The 26,117-nt window shown below is 41.2% G+C and overlaps 1 protein-coding gene across 1 annotated transcript in view; it reads right to left on the bottom strand.

Moving 5' to 3' along the window:
- Nucleotides 1-7,285: 7,285 nt before the first annotated feature.
- Nucleotides 7,286-26,117, bottom strand: part of nell2a (neural EGFL like 2a) — an 83,405-nt gene continuing 64,573 nt past the window's right edge. The window contains exons 16-20 of the mRNA XM_084933902.1: nt 20,247-20,387; nt 17,097-17,290; nt 13,081-13,257; nt 9,863-10,087; nt 7,286-8,101 (exon numbers count right to left, since the gene is read on the bottom strand). Of these exons, the coding sequence (XP_084790028.1) occupies nt 8,060-8,101; nt 9,863-10,087; nt 13,081-13,257; nt 17,097-17,290; nt 20,247-20,387 (779 nt within the window). The 3' untranslated portion in view covers nt 7,286-8,059. The remainder of the gene's footprint in view (nt 8,102-9,862; nt 10,088-13,080; nt 13,258-17,096; nt 17,291-20,246; nt 20,388-26,117) is intronic.

The following is a 26,117-nucleotide window of genomic DNA, read 5'->3' on the forward strand; positions in this document are numbered from 1 at the left end:
TTCAGTTTTTCTATATGCTTGGGAAGTATAGTTGCCAAGCAACAGTGCAGGTCAAGCTTCTTGCATCTGCTGACCCAATTAATGTGGGCAACAGGAGAAATAATGATACTATCTCTTCACAAGGACACTCGAATACGTAGCCTGCATACACATAGCACCCAGCTCAGATTAGCATGAGTTCTCCTCTGAGCCTGTCCGTTGTTTGATTTATGCCAGTGGGAAACAATTTGAATTTGTTACTTGTTTTGTTCCCCGGCAGGATTTGTTTATAGAACATGTCTACGTGTAAATGAGTTATAGATTGGATTGAAAATGTCTGAGGGATGAAAACTGAACTCACTGCCAACAGAATTGGTTCCCAGTGTGGTGTTGGGACTCCTCCAATGAGGTTGAGTGAAAAATCTGAAGGGCCTTGAGATGATTGATAATATATTAAAGAAGAAAAAAAATGTGCTTTGTTACAGAGAATTATGGCACAGTACGGCTTTTCATCTTTGCTGTTTTGCCATGCACGCCGCTTGGCTCTGGATGGCAGTGCCGGATGATCAGAGCCACGCTGGATTCAAGTGGAAATTTTGAAAGGAATGTTGCGAAATTTTCTAAAGACACTGAAAGAATCCTACAAATGTTAGGGATCACATTTATAGAGTGAACGAGAGCCAGTTATTGTGAGCTCTTCAACTTTTACCCTTTATCTCAAAGTGCAGCTGTGTCTAAATAAGAGATGCCGATTATGAGAAAGGGCTGAAATCCAACCAATGGTTAATGAGAAAATACCACACAGAGGAGTGCGTTATGACAGATCTGTGATGTAACAGTTATTCACTTTCACTAGGAAATATTCAACAATTCTTCTAAGACTCTTGGATGTGCTGATTGCAAATTTAACTATAAAACAATCTAATTTAAATTGTTTGTTCTATTAAAAATGCTCCAAGAGCACCAACACCACAAACACAGTCATGTGGTCCAGTTTGGCAACTCAAATGAGCTGGGAGCTATTCTGTGTCGACATCCGTGTATTATATGTACATATTCTTGCTTATAATATAGGATTTCACTCTCTTTTAGGGACTACCAGATGTTACCCTTCAGATCAAGTCCCATACACGCATCTTGGCCTTGCAGGGTTTTTTTTCTTGTAAGCTCTTCTGTTTTGACATATATGCAAAGATTCTATTAAAAAGGGTTGCACGTAAGCCTAAATCTAACCCATTCTTAAAGCATTTGGTTGTTAATAGATAAAAGGGACTGCAGGGGTTGCTGGTGATAAAAAGTGGTTGATCGTTTTAGGTCAAATCATGTTAAACAGTGACTGTTTCATCCATCAGCTGTAGAAAGCTGCTTCACGGGCCTGGAATCCAACCACCGGTTTAACACAACAGAGGAGTGAGTTATGAAAGATCTGTAATGTGTCAGAAGCAGTTAAACAAACTGATGTGAGACTATGCTATCACAGGTGCCATCCAATCCAGCACTCCATTGTCAGTAACCGTGTATCCCGGGATGTGTAATTGCACCCACAACACTTGAATCCTGCTGTGCCATTCACTGCAAAATTAGCTTTAATAAGAGCCTCAGCTAGATTGCTTCAGTAGTAAATATTAAAACACCTGCGGTATGAAAACCAAGCAGATTTGTGAATACCTGAGGTCTCACTGATGCTTGTTGTTTGTCTGTGAAATAAATCTCATTGCCAGAGTGTATTAGCTGTTTTTACTGAGGCCTCTTCCAAGTCTGCCATTGGGCTGAGAAATTAGATATTGATTTTTTTCTTTTTTTGAGGACCATGCAGAAAGTAAGAGAGCACATCTAAACGGGCATTTCAAAAAAATGTTTATGGGGTGTTGGAGCCTGATACCCACGTTGTCTTAAAAGTGTATCGACTTCTCCCTCAATGCCGTGGATGCATTCGTGTTGGAAACGTTCATGATCAATTCCTTTCTGTCTGGTAATCAAATTTTTATCTTGCTTCTTTTTTCTTTCAAACGGACTCCAGGCACCTTTGAAATGTCCCCCATTATTTACTGTTTGTTCCAATAACATGTCTAAAAATCCAAAAAGACATAAGAACTGCTTTTTGAGGGAGGATATGAAGCACTATTGTTGGACCTAGAGCTAAATATAAGCCAGAAAAATTCTCTAGAGGGAATGAGCCATAGCTACAGATCAACTGGAATCTTCTCTACTGTCTTTGAGCTATCCTCCAATTAGATCAGTGTATCATGTCCCGGCATGGCCCATCACTCTGTGCTGGCAGCTCCGTGACTCTTAGAGACCTTGTGAAATTTATCAGTACTGTCAGTCCCAGCCAGCTACAAGGTTTCCCTTCAGTCTTTTCACCAAGTCTGAGATGGTTTCTGTCCCCAGTGGCCACAAGCGAAAGAGAATTCATCAGCAATTCCTTCTGCGGGTTTCTGATACCTAACAGAGGAACATGTGGCTCGGATAAATCTCTCAGAACCTCCAACAAGTCACTCAGAGGACTGAAACCCCAGGGGTGGATTTGTGATAATGATGTCTGCCTTACTCTTCCTGTGTCGAGGAAGAGGATCAAATTTTATTCAAATTGTTCGTAAGTTATATAAAATTAAGAGCTGCTTGGTGAATATTAAGGAAAAAAATTCAGTTGCAATGTCCTTCAGTGGGGCAGCAGGTAAATGACGATAAAATCCAGTGTTGGGGAAAAATGTCTCGTTTTTTTTTTTTTTACCAACATTGGACCCACAAAACTGAAAATATCAAACAGAAAAATATCTAATAGAAAGATATCTGACACTGTGCAGCGTATTTCTTTGTGAACAGTGAAAAAGTTGATCTTGACATTGTAAGCCTTGCTGCAAAACTCACACACTGCACTGTTTTAGTTTTATATAATATGTTAACGTTGAGCTCCATCTCCCGACCTAAGCACACTGAGATTTAAATCAGCTGATATTTTCAGGTGACTGAAATACCAGAAAATACTAGTAAGTCATAGCAACTGACCAACAGACAGGGGTGTAATTTCCAGGAGGGTTAGGGGGGTTATGAACCCCCCCCTTCAATAATGAGACCCAACCAATATAACTCCCCAATAAAATTATGAATTATCTTGCATAAATAGGCTGTTGGTTTTCTTTACTCATTTCAGGTATTACCAGCAAAATAGTTGCATGTTTATGTTTAATCATCTGGGAATTTACCCAGATTTATTTATTTATTTAGACAGAGATCTTGATCCCCCAAATGTTCAGCACAAAATTATGCAGATGCCAACAGTCAGAGAGGAGTGTCCGGAATGCATGGAACTGATAGGAAGGCAACAGTAATTAAAGAAACAAAAAACACTCTTTAAAACTGAGGAAAAAGCATCAAAACATTGAAGCAGATGGCCTGCACTAGCAGAAGACCACACTGGGTACCACTACTGGTACTGAGGCTTCAGTTTGCACGGGCTCACTAAAATTGGACAATAAAAGCCTGGAGAAATGTTGAGACTTGATTGCTGCTGTGACATTAAGATGGCAGGGTCAGAATTTGGTGTAACCATCATGAACGCGTGTATCCACCAAATTTGCTATCGGTGGTGTGTGGGATATTTTCTTGGCTCACTTTGTTCCCCTTAGTCCTAATTCAGAATTGTGTAAACACCACAGCTTACCTGAGCATTGTTGCCGACCATGCCCATCCCTTTGTGACCACAGCGTTCCCTGCTTTCCGACTGCTGCTTCCAGCAGGATAGCACACCTCCTGGTTTCCAGCAACTTGTTGAGTCAATGCCACAAAGAATTAAGACAGTTCTGAAACCAAAATGGGGGTTTGTATACTAAACTGTATAATACAGTTTTGTTTACCTCCTGAGGAGGTTCTTCGTCGATAAAAACAAGTTCATATGAAAGAATCAGTACTAAATATCCTGATTGTAGCACCTTTGGCTGCACCCACAGTTGAAGCTGGAACCAAAAGCTATAGGTGCTGTGGGCACAGTGAGCACTTGTGTGGATGTTTGCTGTAACACAGACAATTCAAAGTGGCTTCCATTCTTGCTTTGGCTCATGCTCTACATGCTTATGCATTAAGTCAATCCCGCACAAGCTGTGACAAATAAGCAGAATGAACAGAGTTTACCCTGCAGCGATAAGAGGTACAAATACACGCAAATGCTTTAAACTGCACATGTCCATGTAATTCCCTACACATAGTACATGGATGAGATTGCCAAGTCCAAAAAAGATGATTTTCAGGTGATTGTATTATTGCATGCTCCTGGTATCTTTTTGTCAGATAAAGACCCTTCTCATTCTTCAGAGTGCAGTGGATTTTGCAGACCAATTAGAGCAATTTGAAGGCTAGAAGATCACTGAAAACGACCTGTCAGCCCAAATGTATTACTAATGCGTTTTTTTTTTCCTCTCGATTTAAACTCCACACTTAAAGTAAAACTGACTTTTCACTGTTGCCTTGCTTCACCAGCTACAATCACAATGATATGTGTGGTCATTAACAGTGAATATAGGACAGGCAGTGAAGTGGACTCCCCGTGGGTACAGGCATCTGTTGCAGAGGGTTCAGCACTGCCATGGAAAATTGGACATTTAGGAGCCAGCTGGAGGACCAGTCTGCCCTGCTGTGCCACCACTACTCAGGTGCCCACTGGCTTCATGCCACCACCAGCTAGAAGCCACTGGACCAAAGCAGGCCAGATGGTGCCCTTGCCAACCAACGAGCAGCCGCTGTGAACTGTCCACTGCACACTGTCCACTGCCCTATCATTCAACTCAGGGATGAGTTTGGAGTCATGATAACCTGAGTTAAAAAAAGTTTTTGGAGCGAGAGCGATGCAGAAACAAAAAAAAAGGCTCAAGTGAGCAGAGTGTGTGTTGGAATATAAATGGGCCCCCATTACGTTACGTGTTTGTTAATGTAAGCAGCTGCGAGGTAGAATCAGTTCGTGGAGAGAGACTGTTCCACAGGGAAATAAAGCCATCTCCGGGCTGAACTCATTTGTCTGTGGCTGTGAAGGGATAGATAATTATATTAGGAGCTTTAAGTGCTCTTCTGCGATACAAGTATTACTACCATCTCCAAAGGCACAGGACAAAGTCGGGAGGAGAGAGGAATCCGTGTGCTACAATTGCGGCAGTCGTCGCTCTGCATCCAAATATGCAGACATGAAAGTGTATCTACCACACGGGGCTTTGTATAAAATCCAATCACTGATAGAACGCTGTTAGATCTATAAATCACACAAATTTACTTATCCAGTGTACAATATCTGCGGGGGACAAAATCTCTAACTTTCCTCAGAACAAATTAGTTTTGATCAGTGTTTGTTCTCTTAATTGTTTGAGCTTCACTGTGCAGAATAATGTACGTTCACAGCGTGACACTAATTCCAATTCATCAGCCAAAAGCGTAAAGTTCCCCCAACCTGAGTGTAAGGTGTGTACCGTCACAGCTAGTTTGGAAGTGAATCACGAGCAGCTTAAACTTAAAGCCAAGCTTGCATGGCACAAACACTGAGAACAAGGTTGTTGAGTGTGGTAGGACGCATTTTGTGTCCACTTGTTAATTTTTCACAGAACTAGGAGTAGTAAAAAGGCATTGGATTTTTTTTAATGGAAAAAGATATTATTCAAAGCAGATCATTTTTATATCTAATCTTAACACAAGCCTGGCGGTGGTTCTAAAAGGGCACGTTTACAAACCATCTTTTATGTGCAAGGCATCAAATATACACCAGCATTCATAATCAGTCAATCTATCAGTGTTTATTTCATTTTTAATGTGTGACTGCAATAATATGACCGATGCATTCACATTAAAATGTTTTACTGCTGCAACCCGTGGAAGGGAAATTCGTTTTAAGTGTTTTATGTACACATGGCTAGCTGAATCGACTAATGACGCGTCATATTTTATAAACTGGGTAATCTGTCTGTAAAATGTAACTACATAAATAGTGTTTGTTTCATGTTCAAGTCACTTCCTGTATGTTTAGTTTCCACAGCCATTTCTTGCCTCACCTGTAGCCAGTCTGCCAGTTGACATAGTCTATAAAGTCCTCCACTGCCCTTTTGCTCTTTGTCCGATCGACTTCACAATCTCAAGCTGTCCGGACATTTTTTTGTTTTCACTCTGCTTGTGGGTTTTGTTCCTTTGTTTCCTCTGTTTTTCTTATGTGTAGGGTTCCTCATCTCCTCTTTTTACGTCCTCCTGCCTGGGACCCGGAAATCAATCTCAGTATCCCATGTTGAAGGATTTCTGAATTGCTAAAATGGATCAGACAGGAGAAGGCGGGCTTGCAGAGGAGCTATGATTGAGGATGCGCAGGTGTATCCTGTACATCAGCATATAAAAGAGGCGTGGCACACAGCCAGAATACACAAACCGTGGTGGGCGATTCTTCAAACAAGCAGTGATTTGTATTGTTTCGGTTTTTAAGATGATTGTGAGGCGTGTGATTCAGGGTTTGGTTTTTTTTTTTTCCAGTATTTGTATGTGTGTGAGACAGAGGGTGTGATATCTTGCCACATTGCATGTTGTAACTTTAATTAAAAGAGCCATGAATATTTAAAAAAATGCAAACAGTGTTACCTCTGACTTCACAAAACACAGGTGTAGTTGGGCTTGAGATTGCTTTAAAATAAGGCTCTGGAGCAATACTACATCATGTTAAATACTCAATGGCTCAGCTCACATCTCTGATTGGAGTGACTAGAATCGAAGGAGAGGAAAAGAGGGGATGTGCAATGAGAAAGAGGTGAGGTTTTTAACTTTTTGTCCACACCTTTGTTTGCATATTTTCAATCTCCTAGAAATTATTAGAAAATGGATTTAAGACTTTAATCTGCCTGATTTCCTTTTTAGGGGTCTTCTCCTCTGAACAGTCACAGTGTCTTACACTCTGAGACTTCAGCAAAGTTTACTGCATGTCATGCTGTGCCACATGGATCTAATAAATCCAGTTTTATGTATGCAGACTGTAAGATGATATAATCTGCTCAGGCGCTACAACACATGGCTACAATCCCTTCTCCATTTGTTTCCACGCTATACATTCATCGGTGCAGTCATGCTGGAGGATGAGTACAGACAAACGCGTCTGCTACCTAAAGTTAATCAGATTTTCTTCTTTGTTGGAATGATCGCAAACATTTTGTAATGCATGTTTGTGTTTTACAAACTAACAGTGAACCCAGAAACCTAAAAATCTAAGTGAAGCCACTGTATGGCCAATAAAATCTCATATCTGTTAAATCGTGATAAATCCAAATTGTTTACATAAGAAAGAGACAAGCAATTAATGTAAATGGAAATACTTTATTTCACTATTACACAATAACAAGCTGGAAAAAAAAATTACAAAAAAGAGAAATGGAACAAAATGCTGCAAAGCACCACATAATTTAGACGACTCAAATGTGGCAACGGAACCTTATGCTAACTGCCTTTGCTCTAGCTAATGTATCATCATCATCATCATCATCATCGAGAATTTAGAAATCAAAAAATATTTGGACATCAAGCAGAGTCATGCCAGTAATAGTAATATTTTACAGTTTCATGTAGCAATGATTGGGAGTGGGGAATGGTGATCCTTAAAGGTTCACTCTAAGTGGTGAGACATAACAAAGTGGTGGGTTTCAGGAAACCGTAGTCCATCATCTGTTTGGTATGATATACATTTGCATTTGGTATAAAGGAGTTGAGGAAGCAGGCGCCGGTCATAGAGTATTTGCTCTACGAGTTAAAGCTTAGCACCAGATGGGTGGAGTTTACTGTACAGAACATACAATCAACTGTGGCTAATCCGAAGGGAAAGAAAAATACCTGAAAGGTTACATTTTTTTTTACAATTGTCTGTATTTGACAATGTGACACTGGGTGTGTTATTCTGAACTTCCACCCATCTGATTCAGCAGGCCAAAACAAATCCTTACAACGCAAACACTATGTGACCCACGTCTGTGAGGAGGACAGTGAAGAGACACAGGGATGGTGTTATTTTTTATGTATTTTTTTTGTATTTTTTTACATGGAGAACACTGTACAGGTGCCTTCAGATCTGCCAGGACTAAAGGCACATGGGATCCACTGAGCAACAGATGTGTCCATTCTGGAAACACAAAGAAAGAGAAAGAAGAGAGGCACAAGTTTGTTACAATTTAACCTCAGGGCAGCTCGTTTTTTCAACCAGATAATATTTTTGGGTAACAGCAGTGCTGCGGCACACAGACTCGGTTTGGCATTTAGAGTTTGTCTGGGCGCTAACTGATACAAGGTGGCGATTTCTCACTGAGAAATGTGAATGGTCACAGAGTCACTTTGGTTTAACCCCTTCTACGATGTGTGTACCCCGGAGGTCCCTGTAGTTGGGACTATGCTGCATTTGTTATAAAAAATAAAACTCATGCACAGTGAAGAGGCTGAGTGTTAATGCTAAAACTAAAAGGATGAAAAATTGCTGTGCTTCATTTCTGTTGAATCTGTTGAAAACTGACTCTTTATAATTACTTTCAAATTTACACTTTTGATATTTCCACAAAGCAATGTCGAAAATCTCTAGCTGGCCTGGTGATGAGGGTGAGGATGCTGCATTTCAAGTATCCAAGAGGCCAAGGTTTTTAATTTTAGGCTTGCATTTTAAAGCTGCTACTCCAAGGACTGTTTGTAGGTGAATTTAAAAACTGCGTTCTTAAATAAAATTTGCCCCCCCCCCCAAAAAAAGATGCATAACCTAAAGATGCCTCCCCTCCCCTGCGACCCTGACTCGCATAGAAAATGGCTGGATAGATGAATGGATGGTAGAGATTCCAAAAATGATGATGTTTATTGAAAGTCCTCAGAGAATAGCTGTTATTTTCTGTCTGAGATGCGGACATCATTGCAGGCACGCGCGACGAGAATATTTAACAGTAGAATTTCAAGTGAGGGAGTCAGCCTTGGTGGATTAAGTCCTAAAGCTCAGGCAAACAATTTACGCTCACATTTGGTAATGAAGAGGATATTGCCTGCATAGTTTACTCTCTCCGTGACTGCTCAGCGCTGCAAAATAAAAACTCACGAAGAGCAGCTTTCTCCGGTTACAGACCTGAAACAGGAGTCTTGTCATCACTCTGAGAGGTTGCGAGGCAACCAGTGGATTTACAGCAAGTTGCCGCTCTGAACCAAGAAGCAGGCCAGCACGTTACATTGTAAACCTATAACTTATTTTTACACCCTAATTAACAACTAATTAAAAATGTTAATTAGTGACCTTTAAAGGAGCTGGTAGGTTTATTACCACTCGACAGAGCCTGTTTCTAGCTTTAATCTAACTGACTGCAGCTTCATATTTAGCAGAAATACAGTGCAGTGCATCCGAGTAAGACATTCTCATCTAATCCTAAACAAGAAAAAAAAAAAAGCACATTTCCCGAAAGTATCAAAGTTCTGCTTCACAGAAAACTGCATTCTTGTTAATAAATATAAATAAAACATGTAATCTATGATCTAACAAACTCAAAATTAGAAAGGGAATAATTGCAGAACAGAACATCATATCTTATTTATTTGAATTGATACAGCAGCCGTCTTGTTCTTAGAATGAATATTAGATTCATTTTTTTTCCAAAGCAATTACTGTGTGCATCTTGGTTTAACTAAATAGCTCCCAATAACTGCCCTTTTACAACAACTGGTAAATTCAACTTCTGTGAGGTGTTAAAGATGCACAAATTGCCTTTCTGTTGCAAATACTAGTACTCTGTTTTTGCCCCCTGAAAAAGCACAAAGGGTTCTCACTTTTCAAGCCATTTTTCTTTTGTGTCTTGCCTGCCACGAACTAGAGAAACTGTAATTTGCTGTTTCCATGCTGCCGGCAGGACTAGCAGCTTACCTTGCACTGGCACAGAGTGCACTCTGTGCCATGTTTAATCCAGGAGGAGCCGCTGAAGCGTGAGATGTTGTGCTCGTCCGTACATGTCTTGGTGATGTCGTTGCGGATGGTGTCGGCCTGGCAGGGGTCGGTGACACAGCGGGGACAGCACTCGCCCTCGGGCACCACAGTAAACTCGCAGTCCACAGGCGGGCACGGCAGAGGCCAGCAATCCACCTGCCCCTGCTGCGAAGGTGGAGATGGAATTTGAAAAGGACAGCCGAGCAGAGAGAGAGAAAAAGAAAAATAATCACTGCAAATGCACTTTGCATTTCCTGTGTCTAAACAAGTTATTCACTCAAATGCACATTTCTCCTGACGTAGTGTATTTGTATGCTAGAGGGACCATCTCGACTTGTAAGGAAGCTAGAAAAATAAAGATGAGCGGCACAGTCTTCCGACAGCGTCAGCAGTTTTTCCAGACTGTGGAGGTAAATGTTCCACCTTTCTAATTGACTTGTACTAGTCTCGTTGTTCTCCTATTAATCTTACAGCAAACTTTTGGCGCAGAAAGCCTTCTTGGATTTTTCCCGCTGCCGTTTTCACTGGCCTGAGAAAACGGGTCATATATTTTGTCCATCCTTGCAACTCTTAACCGAACTGTACTCTACATCATTCTGTCCTGACCCACTTCTGCTCGTGCTGTCATACATGCGCATATCTGCCGCGCGCCTTATTGAAATGAAATATGAGTTCAGACTGTTTATGTTTAAGCACACCAGCAGATATAAAAGGGGTGCGCACGCATGGTGAGGTTTGATGCAAGTGTCCCACCGGGGATATTCAATATCTCTCAAAATCATCTGACTCAGCATTTCAAAAATGTTGTAGTAAATTAGGCTGGCTATAAAGCGCGCTCTCACACAGAGCTAATGCCCACTCCCTGCTTCTGTGCTGTGTGTAAACATTCGAAGTGGGAAATCCCCCCGAGTGGCACTTTCTGCTCGCTGCCAGAGGGAGGGATTGAGTGTAGCCTCAGGTATCTGTTCCACACTGTGATAGGGGACGATGTCATCTTTGTCTGTTTATGCAGATGTGGTCTGTTATCATACAGGAGAGGCTGATGTCGGGCACAGCTTTTTGCAAACAACTGACGCTGGACTTTGATATCTTTGTGATACTTCAGATGAAATCATTTTTTAATATGTCTCCATTCACGATATCTCACTGCTATTTAATCTCTAGATGCAAAGATTTGCTGTTTTTAAGACTGAATGTTACAAAATGCCTCTGGGAAATTAGAACTGGTGACATTTATCTTTGCTTGGGAATTAGCCTGCAATAATTATGCCATTTTTATTCTCAAAAATTAAGCTACTATCTACATGTATGGTTGTGAAAATCAATGGTTTCTTTGATATTTTGGTGATTTAACAAGATGGCAAATTGCAAGTGGCCGTGTGTGCGCGGTCTGCAAAGGCCACACTCTTGATTTCAAATGATTGCACGGTTCATACAAAAGGATTCACATCTTGGACTTGAGAGAATGTTTTGCCCATCTCCCTGCTGTCACTGTGTATTTTAAGGCCCCCGCTGAGTCTGGACAGCCATGCCTCTGCTAAGTGTAGCAGCATTCAAGGTTCATTTCACGTCCCTGTCACGCTACTGGAGCCCCAGTACGGTATCGCGGGAGCAGCCTTCTCCCTTTCAAGTGCTGCTCTTTGTACTGCGTGTGCTGGTGGCCCTTTGCTCTGCGTGCGCCTCTGTGCATCTTAAACTGAGCATGTTTTATGTCTATCTGTGTGTACATGTGGACATATGTAGGATGTGTGCAGATTTTCAAGCACACGTATACTATGTTTACATTGTGTGTGTGTGTGTGTGTGTGTGTGTGTGTGCGTGTGTGTGTTGTTACAGGCGTGCCTGCAATCTCAAATGTGCTCGTGTCTGCTCGTGTCAACACGAGTGCCTACACTGAGTACTGTTTCAGCGAGAGCGACGCTGAAGCAAACCCATTTTCAGCCAACTGCGCTTCCCCGCTGCCCCTCTGCTGAGCGGTGATTTTCAAGCTCTTCTATAATGGCTCGCTGTAAGAAATCCAAAAAAGCAGCTCTCAGGTCCAGGCATCAGGACGGCATTACAATAGAGGGAGGGAGGGGTGCGAGAGGAAATGACATTGCTATTGCTACTCAGACCATAAATCTGTCAGAGTGGAGCCAACTTATGGTATCTTAGCTGCAAGTACGGCTGATCTTTAAAGGCAACAAAAAGAGGATGAAATAAATAGAAAAGTAAGAGTTGTAAAGTGCTGCTCTGAGATCCAAAGCGAAGACAGTTTGTGAGTCATTCAACAGAGGAACTGACACTGGTGTGGGTGAGTGTTACAGCATGTTGGAGGAGGGGGTGGGGTTAGGAGAAGACAGTGGGGTAGAATCTAAAGCGTTCAATTTGCATGTGATATGCATATGGAAATATGGTAAGAGGGGCAACACAGGTGGGAAGATTTATTGTTTTTGTCAGGTTTGTTGGGAAACGCAAAACGCCTCCCTGTTGCTTCAACATAAACACTGTTAAAACCTTGAAAAGGTCAACGCAGCAGAAGATGTGAACACAAAGAAAGCGGCGCATACGTCTAACTGAGAAAGATCTGTGTAGTGAACGAAATGCTGTTTTGTTTCGAATGGGAAATGGGATTAGATATAGAGGACACTCGAGACTAGCACCTCAGACATACACGCTGCAGAACCTCCTCAAAGCACAGGAATAACACTCCCTGTTTCACCCTCCCACCTCATAGGCGACACTGTTCCCCTAACCTTGAATGTCTTCTCCAGTAAAACGTGTAATTCCAGCACAGCAGACAGCAGCCCGTACAGTTCTTTGAATTCTTTAAAATTTCAGTAATCACTTGCTTTGGTTTTCCACTTGTGCAGAAGAAAGAAATCTTCATTTTCTCCTCTCTGCAACCTCCCTATTCACCTCTTAATCACTCCCCCCCTCTTGCCACAAAACATCTTTCCTTGACTTTTTTCGCAGAGCACATCTCTCATTCATGAGCATTTCCATGGAGACTGGAGTATTTGTTACATCTCTCGTGTGGGCACTGCGGCATGGCAACGAATGCCTATGTTGTCTTCGCTATCACCTTAAACGACACCGCACGAAAGCGTTAAATACCTGCGCTCTTTGAAATATTATCAACGTGCAGGACGGGGTTGGTACAAGCGCCCTTTACTCACCAGGCACTGACACTGCTGGCAGTTCTCCACCCACGTGTCCCCGCTGCCGTAGGTGAGCAGGCCGTTTTGATGCAGACACTGGCTGCTAAGTCGAGGGTCGCACTCGGGGCAGCAGAACAGGTCGGCGTTGGGATTGTCGCAGTCGCACACCATCCTGCGGCACATCACTTGGCCGGCCTGCGTGGGGAGCACAACTGAGCACTGAGCACAGGATGACGCACGGGCCAAAACAGCTGCACGCACAGACAAAGGCCTCTGCTTTGATGGGATCATTAAACATACATGTTGATGATTAATAATGTAATGAAGGCAGTCTAGCTCATGCCAAGAAAACTGTTCTGAAGCAGCAATTTATGACACGCCAGATTAAAGTGTGTACTCTATGCGTACTGATGCATAGTTTCTATTCATCAGCGTGGTGCTTTGGGCATTTCAGTGTTTTCAGACTCCTTCCAAACTCATCAGAGTACAGGAAATAATCGGCGGCTTTGAGAAAGCGTGGTAGGAGTTTTAATCTTTTTAGGATTTTCTAAGATTTTAAGAATTAACTATGAATTGGTTGAGAGAGAAAAAAAAAGAATTGCATGATAATTGATAATGAAAATAATCTGAACGACCCTGCAGTAGCCAGAAGATGGTGAAAGGAACAGGTACTTCTTTTGATTGTTTCTGATCAATATAAGGCAGGGCCGACACTCCACAGAATCTTTATATGTGCATTAATCACAGTGTTTCAAACGCATGTTTAGTATCCTGAGCCCAACAGCACCCATTCATAACAGTGTGCAAATTTTCCATCCAATTCCATTTTAATCACCGTTTTGCCTTCTTGTTACTGTTTAATTCTAATATTTGGATATTTTTCTGTGGATATTCATACGGTTACATATTTCCCAGCTCAGGATGGATACAGACGATTGTAAAAATAGGAAGTCTGAATTAACTATAGAGCACAAAATTAAATTTGAGTATTTTAAAGGTCCCCTACATTTTGCACGACGACAGCTCGGATAGGCTTGAGCGCCCAGCCCTGAGCTGAAGAAGGAGTTAATAGAATGGATTGAAAATTGATTTCAAAGAGTATGAGTATGATTTTTTTTTGTAACAAAACTGACAATAAAGTCTGCCTTTCATTCCTTTACATTTTTTGTAAAGAATTATCAGGAATGCATTCAATGTTGCCAGTTAACCTGGTATTTTGATATTTTTTTCTGAACATGTTTTTGAAATTGGTGCAGATGCATCGATGGGTTACACTCCACCCGTCAGCACTGCAATCAGAGCAAAACAATGAACTATTTGTGTACTGCTTGACCTCGGGCTGGACGCTCTTTGTCTTTTCTCTGGGGTTTGACTTTGGTTTCCCCTCTTCAGTTAATCGCAGCTCTCCATGTAATATCCAGCTGTGTCCACCCACTTCCAAAACAATAACATGTTTACTCCTCTGCTCACTGAACTGCTCAATACGACTAATTTTGACAGGCAGCTCTTCAATCTCTCAAATCAATTAATATGACTCATTTAATTAGGGAGCCATTTCTGCCCTGGACCTTTGTAATCAAATGAATAATTTGCTGCTTGATCATTCACTACCGACACTAATCCACTATAATCACCTTCCACTACCGCCAGACACTTGGCATTAGGTTGAGTGAAATGCTGAAATGCAAAGTATGACTGCTCTGTGACCTGATAATCATGGAGGAAAAAAGTGTGTTTAAGATGATGGAATGAGTTTTCTGGACCAACTGTTCCCAGGTGCCTTGTCACTTTGATGTCAGGAATCAATCAAAACAAGTACATCAAGAGCCCCGATCACTCTGATAGACCTTTAAAAAGGACTATATAGAGAGAGTAGCTCATGCGCTTTAATTAAGTTGCTCACCACTACTGCATCATCTCCACCCATCCATACATCCTGATTTTAGGACTCTAGTCATGCAAAAAGCATCAGATCAAAATTCATTCACATTTTCATGCATTTTCAGTTACCGTTATTGCTACATTACTAGCTAGAGAATTAGCCTAGCAGACTGCATATCTAAAACGAAAAGCACTCAGAGAGCACAAACCTACGCCAAGACAACTCCCTATCTGAGCTGTATTTACTTTTAAGGGAAGAGTATTGTATTTTGTATATAAACGTTATGTAGGAGGCGACCTGTTTAGAGTATACCCTACCCCTCACCCTATGGAAGCTGGAACAGGCTCCAGCCTCCTCACGATCCTAAATTGGACAAGCGGAAAATAATTGATGAATGGATGATTCATTTGTAAATAACTGAGCATGAATAAACTTATTATATAATATAATAAGATATGGGACATTTTATGAAGGTTGGCTTTATTTGACCTTAAAGAAGTGGCCAGAGGTTCAAACTAACATGATATTTACAATCCCCATATATCATTCCCTATATGCCTATATGTTCTCAATACAAACAACGGCAGGAACAAACATAGTTCTAATAAATAGCACTAAAAAGTATTATTATTGTTTTGACCTTTAGGAGAGGAAGGAGAGGTTGGGGGTCAAATGTAAAATTGTAAGTATAATTTCTAAAATAGCTTTTTGAAATCATTACATTGACCTTGGAGACCTTGGTGGATGTAAGTTTGATCAGAATTCATTCAAATCTTTTCAAGCTATCGTGTTAACGGACAGAATGCCATGCATGCAATCGCTACCAAAAACATAACCTCCCAGACAGAGGTAATAAAGACTGAAAGTTACACGTGTGGTAAATTGTCTGATCTTCTGCCGGTAATAAATGTTTAGCTGAACACACATTATTAAATTAATATTAAGGGAAGAGTCATTTAGGAAGCTGGCAGGCCAAAAGACTAAAAAAAAGAAAAAGGAGATGTGAGACTGGAACCAGGAGCCTTCTGGTTATTACTGAAATACATTTGCTTTACTGCCCTTAGCCACTGGTTACAGTCAGTGTTGGTGACTTTTAATGATCTCTTTACAAAGAAGGCCAAACTGAAATATCCTCACCTGTGGCTTGTTATATGTAAAAGCCAATCATTAATAAAGAATCAAGCTATTTCTGCACAATACTGCAAAGATTTAAAACTGTTCTGTCATTAAGAAAATAGCAAAAACTGGGAAAAATAATAAATACAATGCATATTACGGTCAATTTTGAGCCTTTCTATCTCTGTTTTAATCTCCAACAGCTTTTTGAGAGTTGTACCTCTTTCTTTAGCTGCTAAGAAACCAACAGCAATCACTGTAGCATGATGAAAATCTGTAGTTGCACTTCTTGCCATCTGTTTACCATGACTGGGTGAATGCTACAATTTCCAATTTCCACAGAGGCAGTAAATGAAATGCAATTTGCTAAGACGATTTTACATTTTTAGACTTTTTGAATTTCGAAAGGTCACTCAGGAGCTAATTCGCACTTCAAAGTTGCCAAAGCTGGGTGCAAATGTTTGCTGTTGATGGGGTGTGACAGTGCCCAAAGGTGGTCTCCCATTTGTCCTACATCAATTATCACATGTCATGTCTAATTAAAAATTAAAAAGGGAAAGAATCATTTGTTGCACTGCTGTGCTTTAGTTGTTGTTTTAATAAAATGTCACTGCTTGTTTAAAGAGAAGCACTCTGACTACAGGATAAAACAATTGGTGATTGGTCCTGTGGGGAACAACATCATTCCGAAAGAAAACCAGGTTTACATTTGCTTTGTTATATTATTGTATTTCTGGTTTAAACACTTGGAAAGCAGAGTGAAAAATAACAGCGCTGAAAACGTTTCACGCCTGGATCAGCTGAACGCACATACTGTAAAAGCGTGCACGCGTCAGAGAGACAGGGGAAATCATTACTCAGCTATATACAGCCGTGGACACGTTCCTCGTCTTTTCACTTGTCTGCCTCTTTCTGTTTCAGCGGATCCATTTACCTCTGCTTTGTTACTCTGTTCTTGGTTTGTTTGTTTCTTTGCTTTTCCTCTCAGCTTTCCTTGTCTCTGTATTCTCTGCGTATGTCTCAGCCTGTTCATTACCTGGCAGGAGCACACCGAGCACCTATCGCTGTCCAGCACCCAGATTTGCCCGCTGTGCTTGACCTTGTTGTCATGGATACAGTCGCCGGTGCAGTTGTGCCCGTGGGGGCACCGACAGTCATAGCCTCCTTCCAGGTTGAAGCACACTGTGTCGTTGGCACAGGTGTTCCTTCCTGTCTTGCATTCATTAATATCTGCAGGGAATACAAAAAGCATGACATCATACATATGCTCTGTGCAGATAACAGTTTCTTCTTTTCTTTTTTTTTATTACAAGACCAGTAATGTTGCTTTAATAGCAGGGCGATAAGGTAAAAGCAGTTTTCCCTGTAAACGTTGATACTCTTATATGTCGGTGAGCAGCCATGTTTTTATCTCTTTCAGGACAACAGTGCCCTGCCTCTCTGTATGTGAAAATCGCTGAATAGAGGATTTGAAATGCAATTGTAACGTGCAGCAATAGAACATTTTTCAAATCTTGCTGGGAACACGCAGTATACAGCTGTAATGTAACCCAGAAACCCACTTTTGGCAAAATTATAACTTTGGTTTGTGAGGAACACACAGGCTATTTTTTTTTAGAGTGGTTTTAATGCACTTTTTTCTCCCTCCTTTTCCTCTCACAACTCAAACTGACAGCTAAGATTGGGTCAACGAGTGGAGCAGCGCTAGCACTATTGTTACAGGCAACGCTTCAGTGTTACTGTAGATTGAGGGTTTCCGTTTTGACAGCTGACACTTTTTTCTGACAGGCTGAATCAGAGAGAATGTTTCCGAAAATGAACAGGCTGCAAAAGGAAATGTGATATTTTTAGGAAGGAAAACGCAACTCCTAACAACATATCTATGCAATCATAAAGGCACACAAACGTTTCAAAAATAAAACAACACCGAAAAAAAACCATCTCAAAAGTTAAGTGAGTTTTTCAAAGTGGATCACTTAAGATTTTTTTTTTCTTAAAGTTCAGATTTCAGAAGCACTATTTTCAGTGTCTGCGTTTGTAATTTGAAGCCCTCAATCCTGATACTGGGACTCAAAGAGAGGGACTTAATGATGTGATAAAAATGAGGCATAAAAAGCCTGTCAATGGAAAATGAATGGGTGTTGCCATTAATAGGGGTCTGTGGCACTTAATGATGCAAACAGTCATATTCTTGCATTGCTGAAATGTATGAACTGGAATTTAATCCTCAATTAATGCAAGGACTTGAAAAAATTAAGGTCAAATATTGATAAAGTAGGTGCCGTATCCTCTTGAGCAGGCTTTACTCTAATTAAGTCAAATAACTTGAAAACTGAGTTGCTACAGTAAAGTTGGGCATTTGTGCTCTGAGATCACTCAGGTTGGATGCTGGGGTGATGGAGGGGTTGAAACAGCAGACAGATGAGAAATGCAACTATACAGTCCGGATCAAAAGACCACTTGAAAAATGGCAAAAAAAATCATATTTTTCATGGTTGGATCTTAACAAGGTTCAAAGTAAGCTTCAAAATGCAACAAGAAGAAATGGGAGAGAGACAAAATGTTTTTTTCAGCATGCAATTTATTGAAAACAATGCTTTAACTGAAACAGGCTGTTTTACAGCTGATGAAAAGTTTAAGACCACATGCCTTTAAAAGGCCAAATCTGTGTAAAAATGTGGATTCATTGTCATTTTCTGTCAGGTAGTCACACTGTCATGACGTTCTGATGGCAAAGGCAAAAAAACACTGAGGTGGGACGCAGTAGTACAGTTATCTGGAATTTCTTAAATGACCCTGATCTGGGTTATGGAACAAAAAAGTCAAGTGGAAAACAAAAATAATTTCACCAGCACTGAGCCAGAGAATCCAATTGGCTGTCCATCAAGACACTGGACGATCCTCGACCCAGATTAAGGCCGTTACTAGCACCGACTGCAGCCCCATAACCATCAGACGGCATCTGAGACTGAAGGGCTTCAAAAACAAAAAAGGTCTTCAAAGGCCTCGTCTGCTTGAACGCCACAGCACTGAGCGTTTGGACTTTGCAAGAGAGCACCAAACATGGGACGTTGAAAGGTGGAAGAAAGTTTTATTCTCTGATGAGAAAAATGTAACCTTGTTGGTCCTGTTGATTTCCAATGTTACTGGCATGATGAGCAGATCCCACCTTAGATGTTTTTTACACGCCACGGTGGAGGGGGCGCCATAATGGTCTTTTCCCTTCAGTGGAACAATGGAGCTTCAGGAGGTGCAGGGGCGTCAAACAGCCGCTGGCTATGTCTAGATGTTGCAGAGAGCATCCCTCATGATTGAGGGCCCTCGTCTGTGTGGTAACCAGTGGGTTTATCAGCAGGACAACGCTACAGTACACAATGTTCACAGGACAAGGGACTTCTTCCAGGTCCAAAAGCGTGATTTCCCAATCACGCTTTTGGACCATCCTGTGTGTTCCCCTGATCTAAATGCAGTTGAGAAGCTTTGGGGAAGTTTACAAAAATGGACATTTTGATGCCCTTCATGCGGCCGTCTTCACCACTTGGAGAAATGTTTCCACTCACCTCATGGAAACACTTGCATCAAGCATGCCACACTGAATTTTTGAAATGATCAGCAATAACGGTGGAGCTAATCATTAATGAGTTCATGTTTGGAACTTTGATTTCTGTTTTCGGGGGGTTTACTTTTTTTAAGGAGGTGGGCTTTAAACTTTTGATTGGGACTGTATAACTGGGATTGTTTGTTTGTTATATAACGTGAGGAGAGTGAAGTATGTTATGCATGTTTCCTGCCTGAAACAGCTTCCAGTTTTCTCTCTATGGCGTAGCGTTATGTCAATTCCAACAGGACACGTTTTTGGCATTTTTTTTTAGAATCGGATAGACTTATAAACACAATTCTTAAAAAAAAAAATAATAATAATAATTTTTAGGTCTAGTTTTGGTAAGTGTGAAATTTCTACCAACTTCTTTTAAGACTTTCAGAATTTTACACGATCATATTTATGTACTTTTTATAAATTATCTGAATTATTCGACTTATTTTCTTTTTTTAGTGTGTGAAATGTCACAATTATGTGTTCATTTTTTTTTACTGTGTCGTATGGTGTGCTAAATAAAGACGTAATTAACCTGAACCAACTTTATCGCCAATATTTGTGTTGTGTATGTGAAGGCGGGCTACTCACCTATACATGATTCCCCATTGGCGGAAAACAGGCCGTTGTCATGGTACCCATCCCGGCACTCACAGTGATACCAGCCGGGCAAGTTGACACAAGTGGATTTACTGTCGCACTCGACAAAGCCGTCCGCACACTCATCAATATCTGGAGACGGAGAGAAGATAAGAAAAGAAATGAAGAAAAAGAAAAGTCACCTCGGATTTAGTCAACATATCATGTTGGTTCAAAATAGTTTTTTACAGTGAATGAGGGTGCTGAGCTGCATTCTTGCCTGGCAGGCATTTTCAACACCGACTGATTCATAATTGATAAAACAACATGTCTAGCATATCACTAAATCTGGTCCGAAGGCTTTATTGATCAAGCATAGTTTCACAGCCAGAGAAGGACATCTGTATCAATAAAAGATAGCAGGGAATGAATGAATCTAACATAGCAAGCTTATTCTAGGAAGACAGCAGCGGGGAGCGGCTCCGCAGTATGGTGGCTTATGCGCGCGAAAGATCCCCGGTTCGATCCTGAGAGGAGACACAAATCCCTTTGGGTTGTGTCAGAAAAGGCATCTGGCATAAAGAAAATCTGCCAAATCAAACACGTGGAGCTACCTTCCATGGCAACCCCCTTGTAAGTAAAGAAGCAGCTAAAAATAGTTTACTGTAGGAAGACAGAGATGTTACTAGCTTGTATCTGAAGAGGCCGTAAAGCTCCTTTGCAGTCTCATCTTCTCATCAAAATATGCAGTAAAACAAATAAATTCCACAGTGCGTGCACAGTTTTCTACAACTGCTCGGACAAAGGAGTTTCTATAATGCCTTTGGCACAGCTTCTAACAACCTGTGGGTGGCTGTCAATAGATGGAGGTGATGTTTGTTTTCACAGAGGTCCACTTAGAAATATCCTTGACGCTGCCTCCTTCAGCTCTTCTGTTTAACACAAGACTTTAGATCACATGTTCTGACTTTCTTCTCGGGTGCATTTTTCTTTTGCTTTTATCTGTTATATACCTATGTGGTATGTGACTTTTGTTGCCATGATGCCAGGTCTCTCTTGGAAATGAGATTTTTAATCTCAATGAGATTTTTTACCTGGATAAATAAAGGATTAATAATCTCTTTTACTCTGTTTAATTCTCATTTCTCTCTTTCAGTCTTTCTGCCTACAGCTGGCCAACCTTCGACCCTTTCATTACGACGAGCGGCCTTGCAAGCAGCAACCAAGAACAAATCCAATACAGGTTTCAACAATGAGCCTAATACACACAGAGAGAAAGATTACTCTGATATTTTAGCTCGCATTTAATTAAACTAAGGACCGGGCCCACACGAGAGAGGAAATAAAGCCTGTTATTACGCAGTGGGGCTAAATATGTTAGGTCCAGACATGCACCGTGATTAAATGTGTCTGCATAGCCAGTGATGGCTTTTTTATGATTGTGCATGATGCATGATGCTCTGCTCTCATTATGAAAATGGCAGTGTGCCGTGTATGACCTTCTCTGCGACTGCCTGCAACAGTATCCCCCACAGAGCGACAGGCAGACGGGCTCATGGTTGAGCCCCCCCCTCCCCTTCCACCGCCCAGGCAGTAATGGGATTAAGATCTATTGGCTAATGAGCCCTCAGCCTTTTAATAGAATTCTGCAGCAGATTAATCGTTGATCAAATGTCCCACAGATTAGGGTTTTATCTATTTAAAAATCACCCGCATTTGTCTGCATGAACTGCAGGTTTTCTAAAATTAAAAAAAAAAAAGTTTCCACATTGGTGAGGTTAAAAAACATCTCCTACAAGCTGGCAGACTTTAAAAGTGAAACACACTTCACCAATTATATCAGTTTGGTGAGAAAGGAGCACCTTATTCCCCCCCCTTCCAAGGACAGCAATGTTGGCTTTAAAGGACGCTGTTTAAATCGCGAGTCTGCAGCAAATAGCATAACCAGCCGATCTTTGAAAATGAATATGAATTCACCCCACTCCTGAAGAGAAATATCCAATGCTCTTTGTTGCCTGTGAATTCCAGGGGCGATAAAAGCGCTGGGAGGTTTTAAAGGGAGGAGCTGCGTGAGGTGGTGTTGCCAGTATATGAAAAAGAAATCATGCTGAATTTGTTGGAATGATTCTCTTCTCTCCAATACGGTTGTGTGAAGTAGTTCAAAGTACAACTGAGTAGTCAGATTCTATTTATAACAAACACCGAGGGCGAAGTCAGTCTAAAAATATGCTAATGGGTTATTTTCAGCCGGTTTCATTCAGGTGTATTTAAAACGCTCGGCTGTCTGGTTGTAACAACTGCGGGTTACACCTTCAGCAAAAGGTTTGTCTTTCGTCCCCTTTTTATCTTCGCAAACCTTGTCAGCTACAATTATGGTGCAGCGCTTTTCAGCCTTCTGTCAAATCAACCTTTAAAGTGCTGCAATGTTTTAGGACAATGCAACTCATTGTTGTCGCACCTTGGATCCGACAAGGTTCGGTGTGCGAGGTGCGGCGGAGATGCGGCACGCTTGCACACACAAAAAAAGTCTTGCCTCCCCTTTTATCATCTGGAGGATCGTTGTAATTAAACCATCAACAGCGACAGTCAGACAAGGGCGCTGCCGAGGAGCGCCGTCTCTACTGAATCATGACGCTTTCGCTTTTGTTGAATCACAGAAGTGGATGGCTGTATTTTTACTTGTTAAATCATGTCGTGCTTTTTTTTTTTTTTTACCTCTCTGCACTGGAAAAATAAAACCCAGTCCAAAAACCCCCATCACCATCACAAATAAATAAAAAAAGAAAAAAATGCTTCTCTCTCCTAGAGAGGTCAAGGCAGCGGTACAGCAGTTATTATGGACTTACCTCACTGCATGAAAGACTAGAAAAACAACACAGAAATACCTACGCAGGGGAAGAGGATGGGCCGGATGAGGAGGAGAACAAAGATAAACGGAAGAAGGTGGAGGACAGAAAGAGGAGTAGGAAGAAAAATTAGAAAGACGAGGAGATGGAGGAGGAATCGTTGAAGAGACACTGCAGTTATTCTACTCGTTATCCTGAGTGGCAGCCTGGAAACAAGGGCTCTATTAAGGCAGCTCTCAGAGGACAAAGTGAGAAACAAGAGGACCATCTTTTCTCTGCCCTCCTCCTGGGCTTGTTATGCCACGAACCACCCTTCCTCCCTTTATATTCATTCTCTGCCTTCACCTGTCCGTGTGTTACCTTTTTCCTCCAGCCGCCTGTCTCAAATCTAACGCAAAAATAGAGGTGCTCTAATTGTCACCGCTGCTAATCCCTGTGGTTTTCTCCCCCTCTGAGCAGAAAAAGCCAGAGTTTAGAGATGAGTTTAGCCTACCTCTTCTCTTCATGTCTACCTTTCATTGTTTCTGCTCCTGAACACCACTTCACATCATTCTCACTGGCTATTCTGATGCATAAAAGGTGCAATTCTTTGACTTCCCCTTCCAGCTTTCCTTCACTATTCTTCCTCCCCTGTTTTTTTTCTTCCCTTTTTTGACTGACAGATAGCCCTAGGGGTTAGGATGCAATTCTGCTGCCTTGCATCACTCATTGCAAAGCCTGTCACTGCTGCCACGTGTACATCTCCCGTACAGTAACCTAATTCAAAAGGATTTCCATTTCCCTGCAAGTCCACCTGATAATCCTGATTGGCACAGGGAAGAATTATTCACACCAACAGCTCACCCTGCCATTTGTCAAGTCAAATGCCAGTGGAATATAAGTGGATTTTAAAATAGGCTGAATTTGTCATGTCAGATCAGGTTTAAAATAAAGGCTGAGAAAAGACCGGAGAGTCGATAATAATGTTTGCGGAGGCGATAACGTAAGAAATGGATTGCTGATCGCTGTTCTTTTATGTATAGTGAAGTGTAATTGAGTGATTGTCACTGATCCTCAGTCTTCATTAAGAGAAAGAGTGAACTCACATAAATCAATCGCTGTGAAACCTAAGGCAAACTTAGTTACACACTGACTTCCTGAAGATGAAACAGACACTGAAAAGCAAATCCATATCTGCAAGCACTTGAGTAGGAGAGTGGATGAGTAATCACGGCAAATTGGAAACAAGTCTTGTGAACAATCGGTAGCTGCAAGAGCATACAGAATGCAATCGCTCTGCATGCAAGTCTCCCCCACCCTTTAAAGCAGGCCTACAGCTGAGACTACAAACTGCTTTGGGACGGTTGTTTTAGTTATAAAAATAGAAGGAAAAAAAACAGAGAGGTCCTTTAATCTCCAAACGTCTGCCTGAGAGTATGGATGTGTTTGATAGGTGAGCTAACAAGAGCAATGAGACACAAAATAAACATGTGCTGGAAACTTCTAATTTGAAGCTTATAATACCAGAAGTCATGCTAGAAGGGACTTTTGAATCTGCAATAACAGTATTTATTTGTATTAACAATTAAAAGTCAACCCATGTACATGACTGGTTCACTGTATCGCAGACAGGAACATAACCTTCACAAGTTGTAATTGTCCACATTTTCTGCTATAAAGGTTAAGGCACTGAAGAACTGAAAACTGTCAATATCAACTTTCAACATAAATAAAATTAAAAATGTCCATCAAGATAAGTGCAGCAATTTATGATTACCTCAAACTAACCATTAAGGCCAGCACAGTAATTTCAGTACTTTAAAAATTGCACAAAGTACTGCTGCTCTCTCATTTTATAACAAACAGGACACAGTCATTTTTATTTTATTTTTTCTTGTTCAGTGGTCAAAGCGGCCAGAGGCTCGGTGTGCCCCAGCTTGTGATTGACATTTGCAGGTCGTAGATCCAGGCCAAAAGAGAAGGCCGATTAAAGAGTTTACATTTACATGTAGTGTAAGTTATCACATGGTATTGTACATGTACATGTACTGTATTTAATAAAACTGCCATGTGTCTGCACGCATTTCAGCACTTCAAGATTAGCATGCTGTGGTGGATAGACAGCAAATGGTGCACAGTAAAATGTTCTTCTTCACAGAAATGCATGCATGTCTGCATAAAAATGCTTCTTACAATACTATGACTCAAAGTTTGAGTCAAAGGAAATTTGAATGAATTGAACAGGTCATACCGAAGGGCAAATATTTGAGCTTTAATACTAATAACATAAAAAATGCAATGTGTAGAGTGGAATGTGCAATTTCCCGTGATGATGACGAACCCACAGATCGATTGACAATTGCTATTAGATTAGTGGAATATTTAAGAAGCTTTAATCCTGTTGTTCTGGCTTTAAGGTTTGTTTTATTCTCACTGTTAAAGTAAGGTTTTTCACCTAATGCAATGTGTTCAGTGAAAATCAGTGTAAATCCTACTGATTTCATGCCAGACTGATATAAACACCAAAAGGATGCTTACATTGCTCCACAAATGCGTTTTTCAAAATAATGACTATTTCTTCCTCTCTCAAAGGAGAGCACAAGACGTATCATTTACAGATCTAGTGTATACTATCCTGCAGAGGAAAAGCAAGCATTTTAATTTGTTTTGGACTTAAATGTACTCTAGCTGTTCTGTGGCCAGTGCAGATCGCTGCATTGCAGCAGGTACAGTGGTTGCCTATCCCTGCGAGATGTGTAATTTAGGTAGAAGCAGCAGGTTGCGCGCAGCTAAACGACAACTCCGGCCATTAGCGAGGCCTAATTAAGACACACTAATTACAGGTGATGGAGAGAGTGCTTTGAAAGGCCGACGCTAAATAAATAATGAATACATAATCACTGTGCTTAAACAAGCCGCTTGAGCGGGCCCCGAGGCCTTGTGGGTAAATTGTGGAGGGAAGGAGGGAGCGTTGCAGTGATGCATCATGGGAGCTGTCAGAGATGCATCACGGGAGCTGTCAAGAGGGTGGAAAAAAATGAATGTGGTTTTAGATATT

Source organism: Perissodus microlepis, chromosome 7 (assembly GCF_051167445.1).
Source record: "Perissodus microlepis isolate ML-2025 ecotype Zambia chromosome 7, ASM5116744v1, whole genome shotgun sequence".
Taxonomy (NCBI): domain Eukaryota; kingdom Metazoa; phylum Chordata; class Actinopteri; order Cichliformes; family Cichlidae; genus Perissodus; species Perissodus microlepis.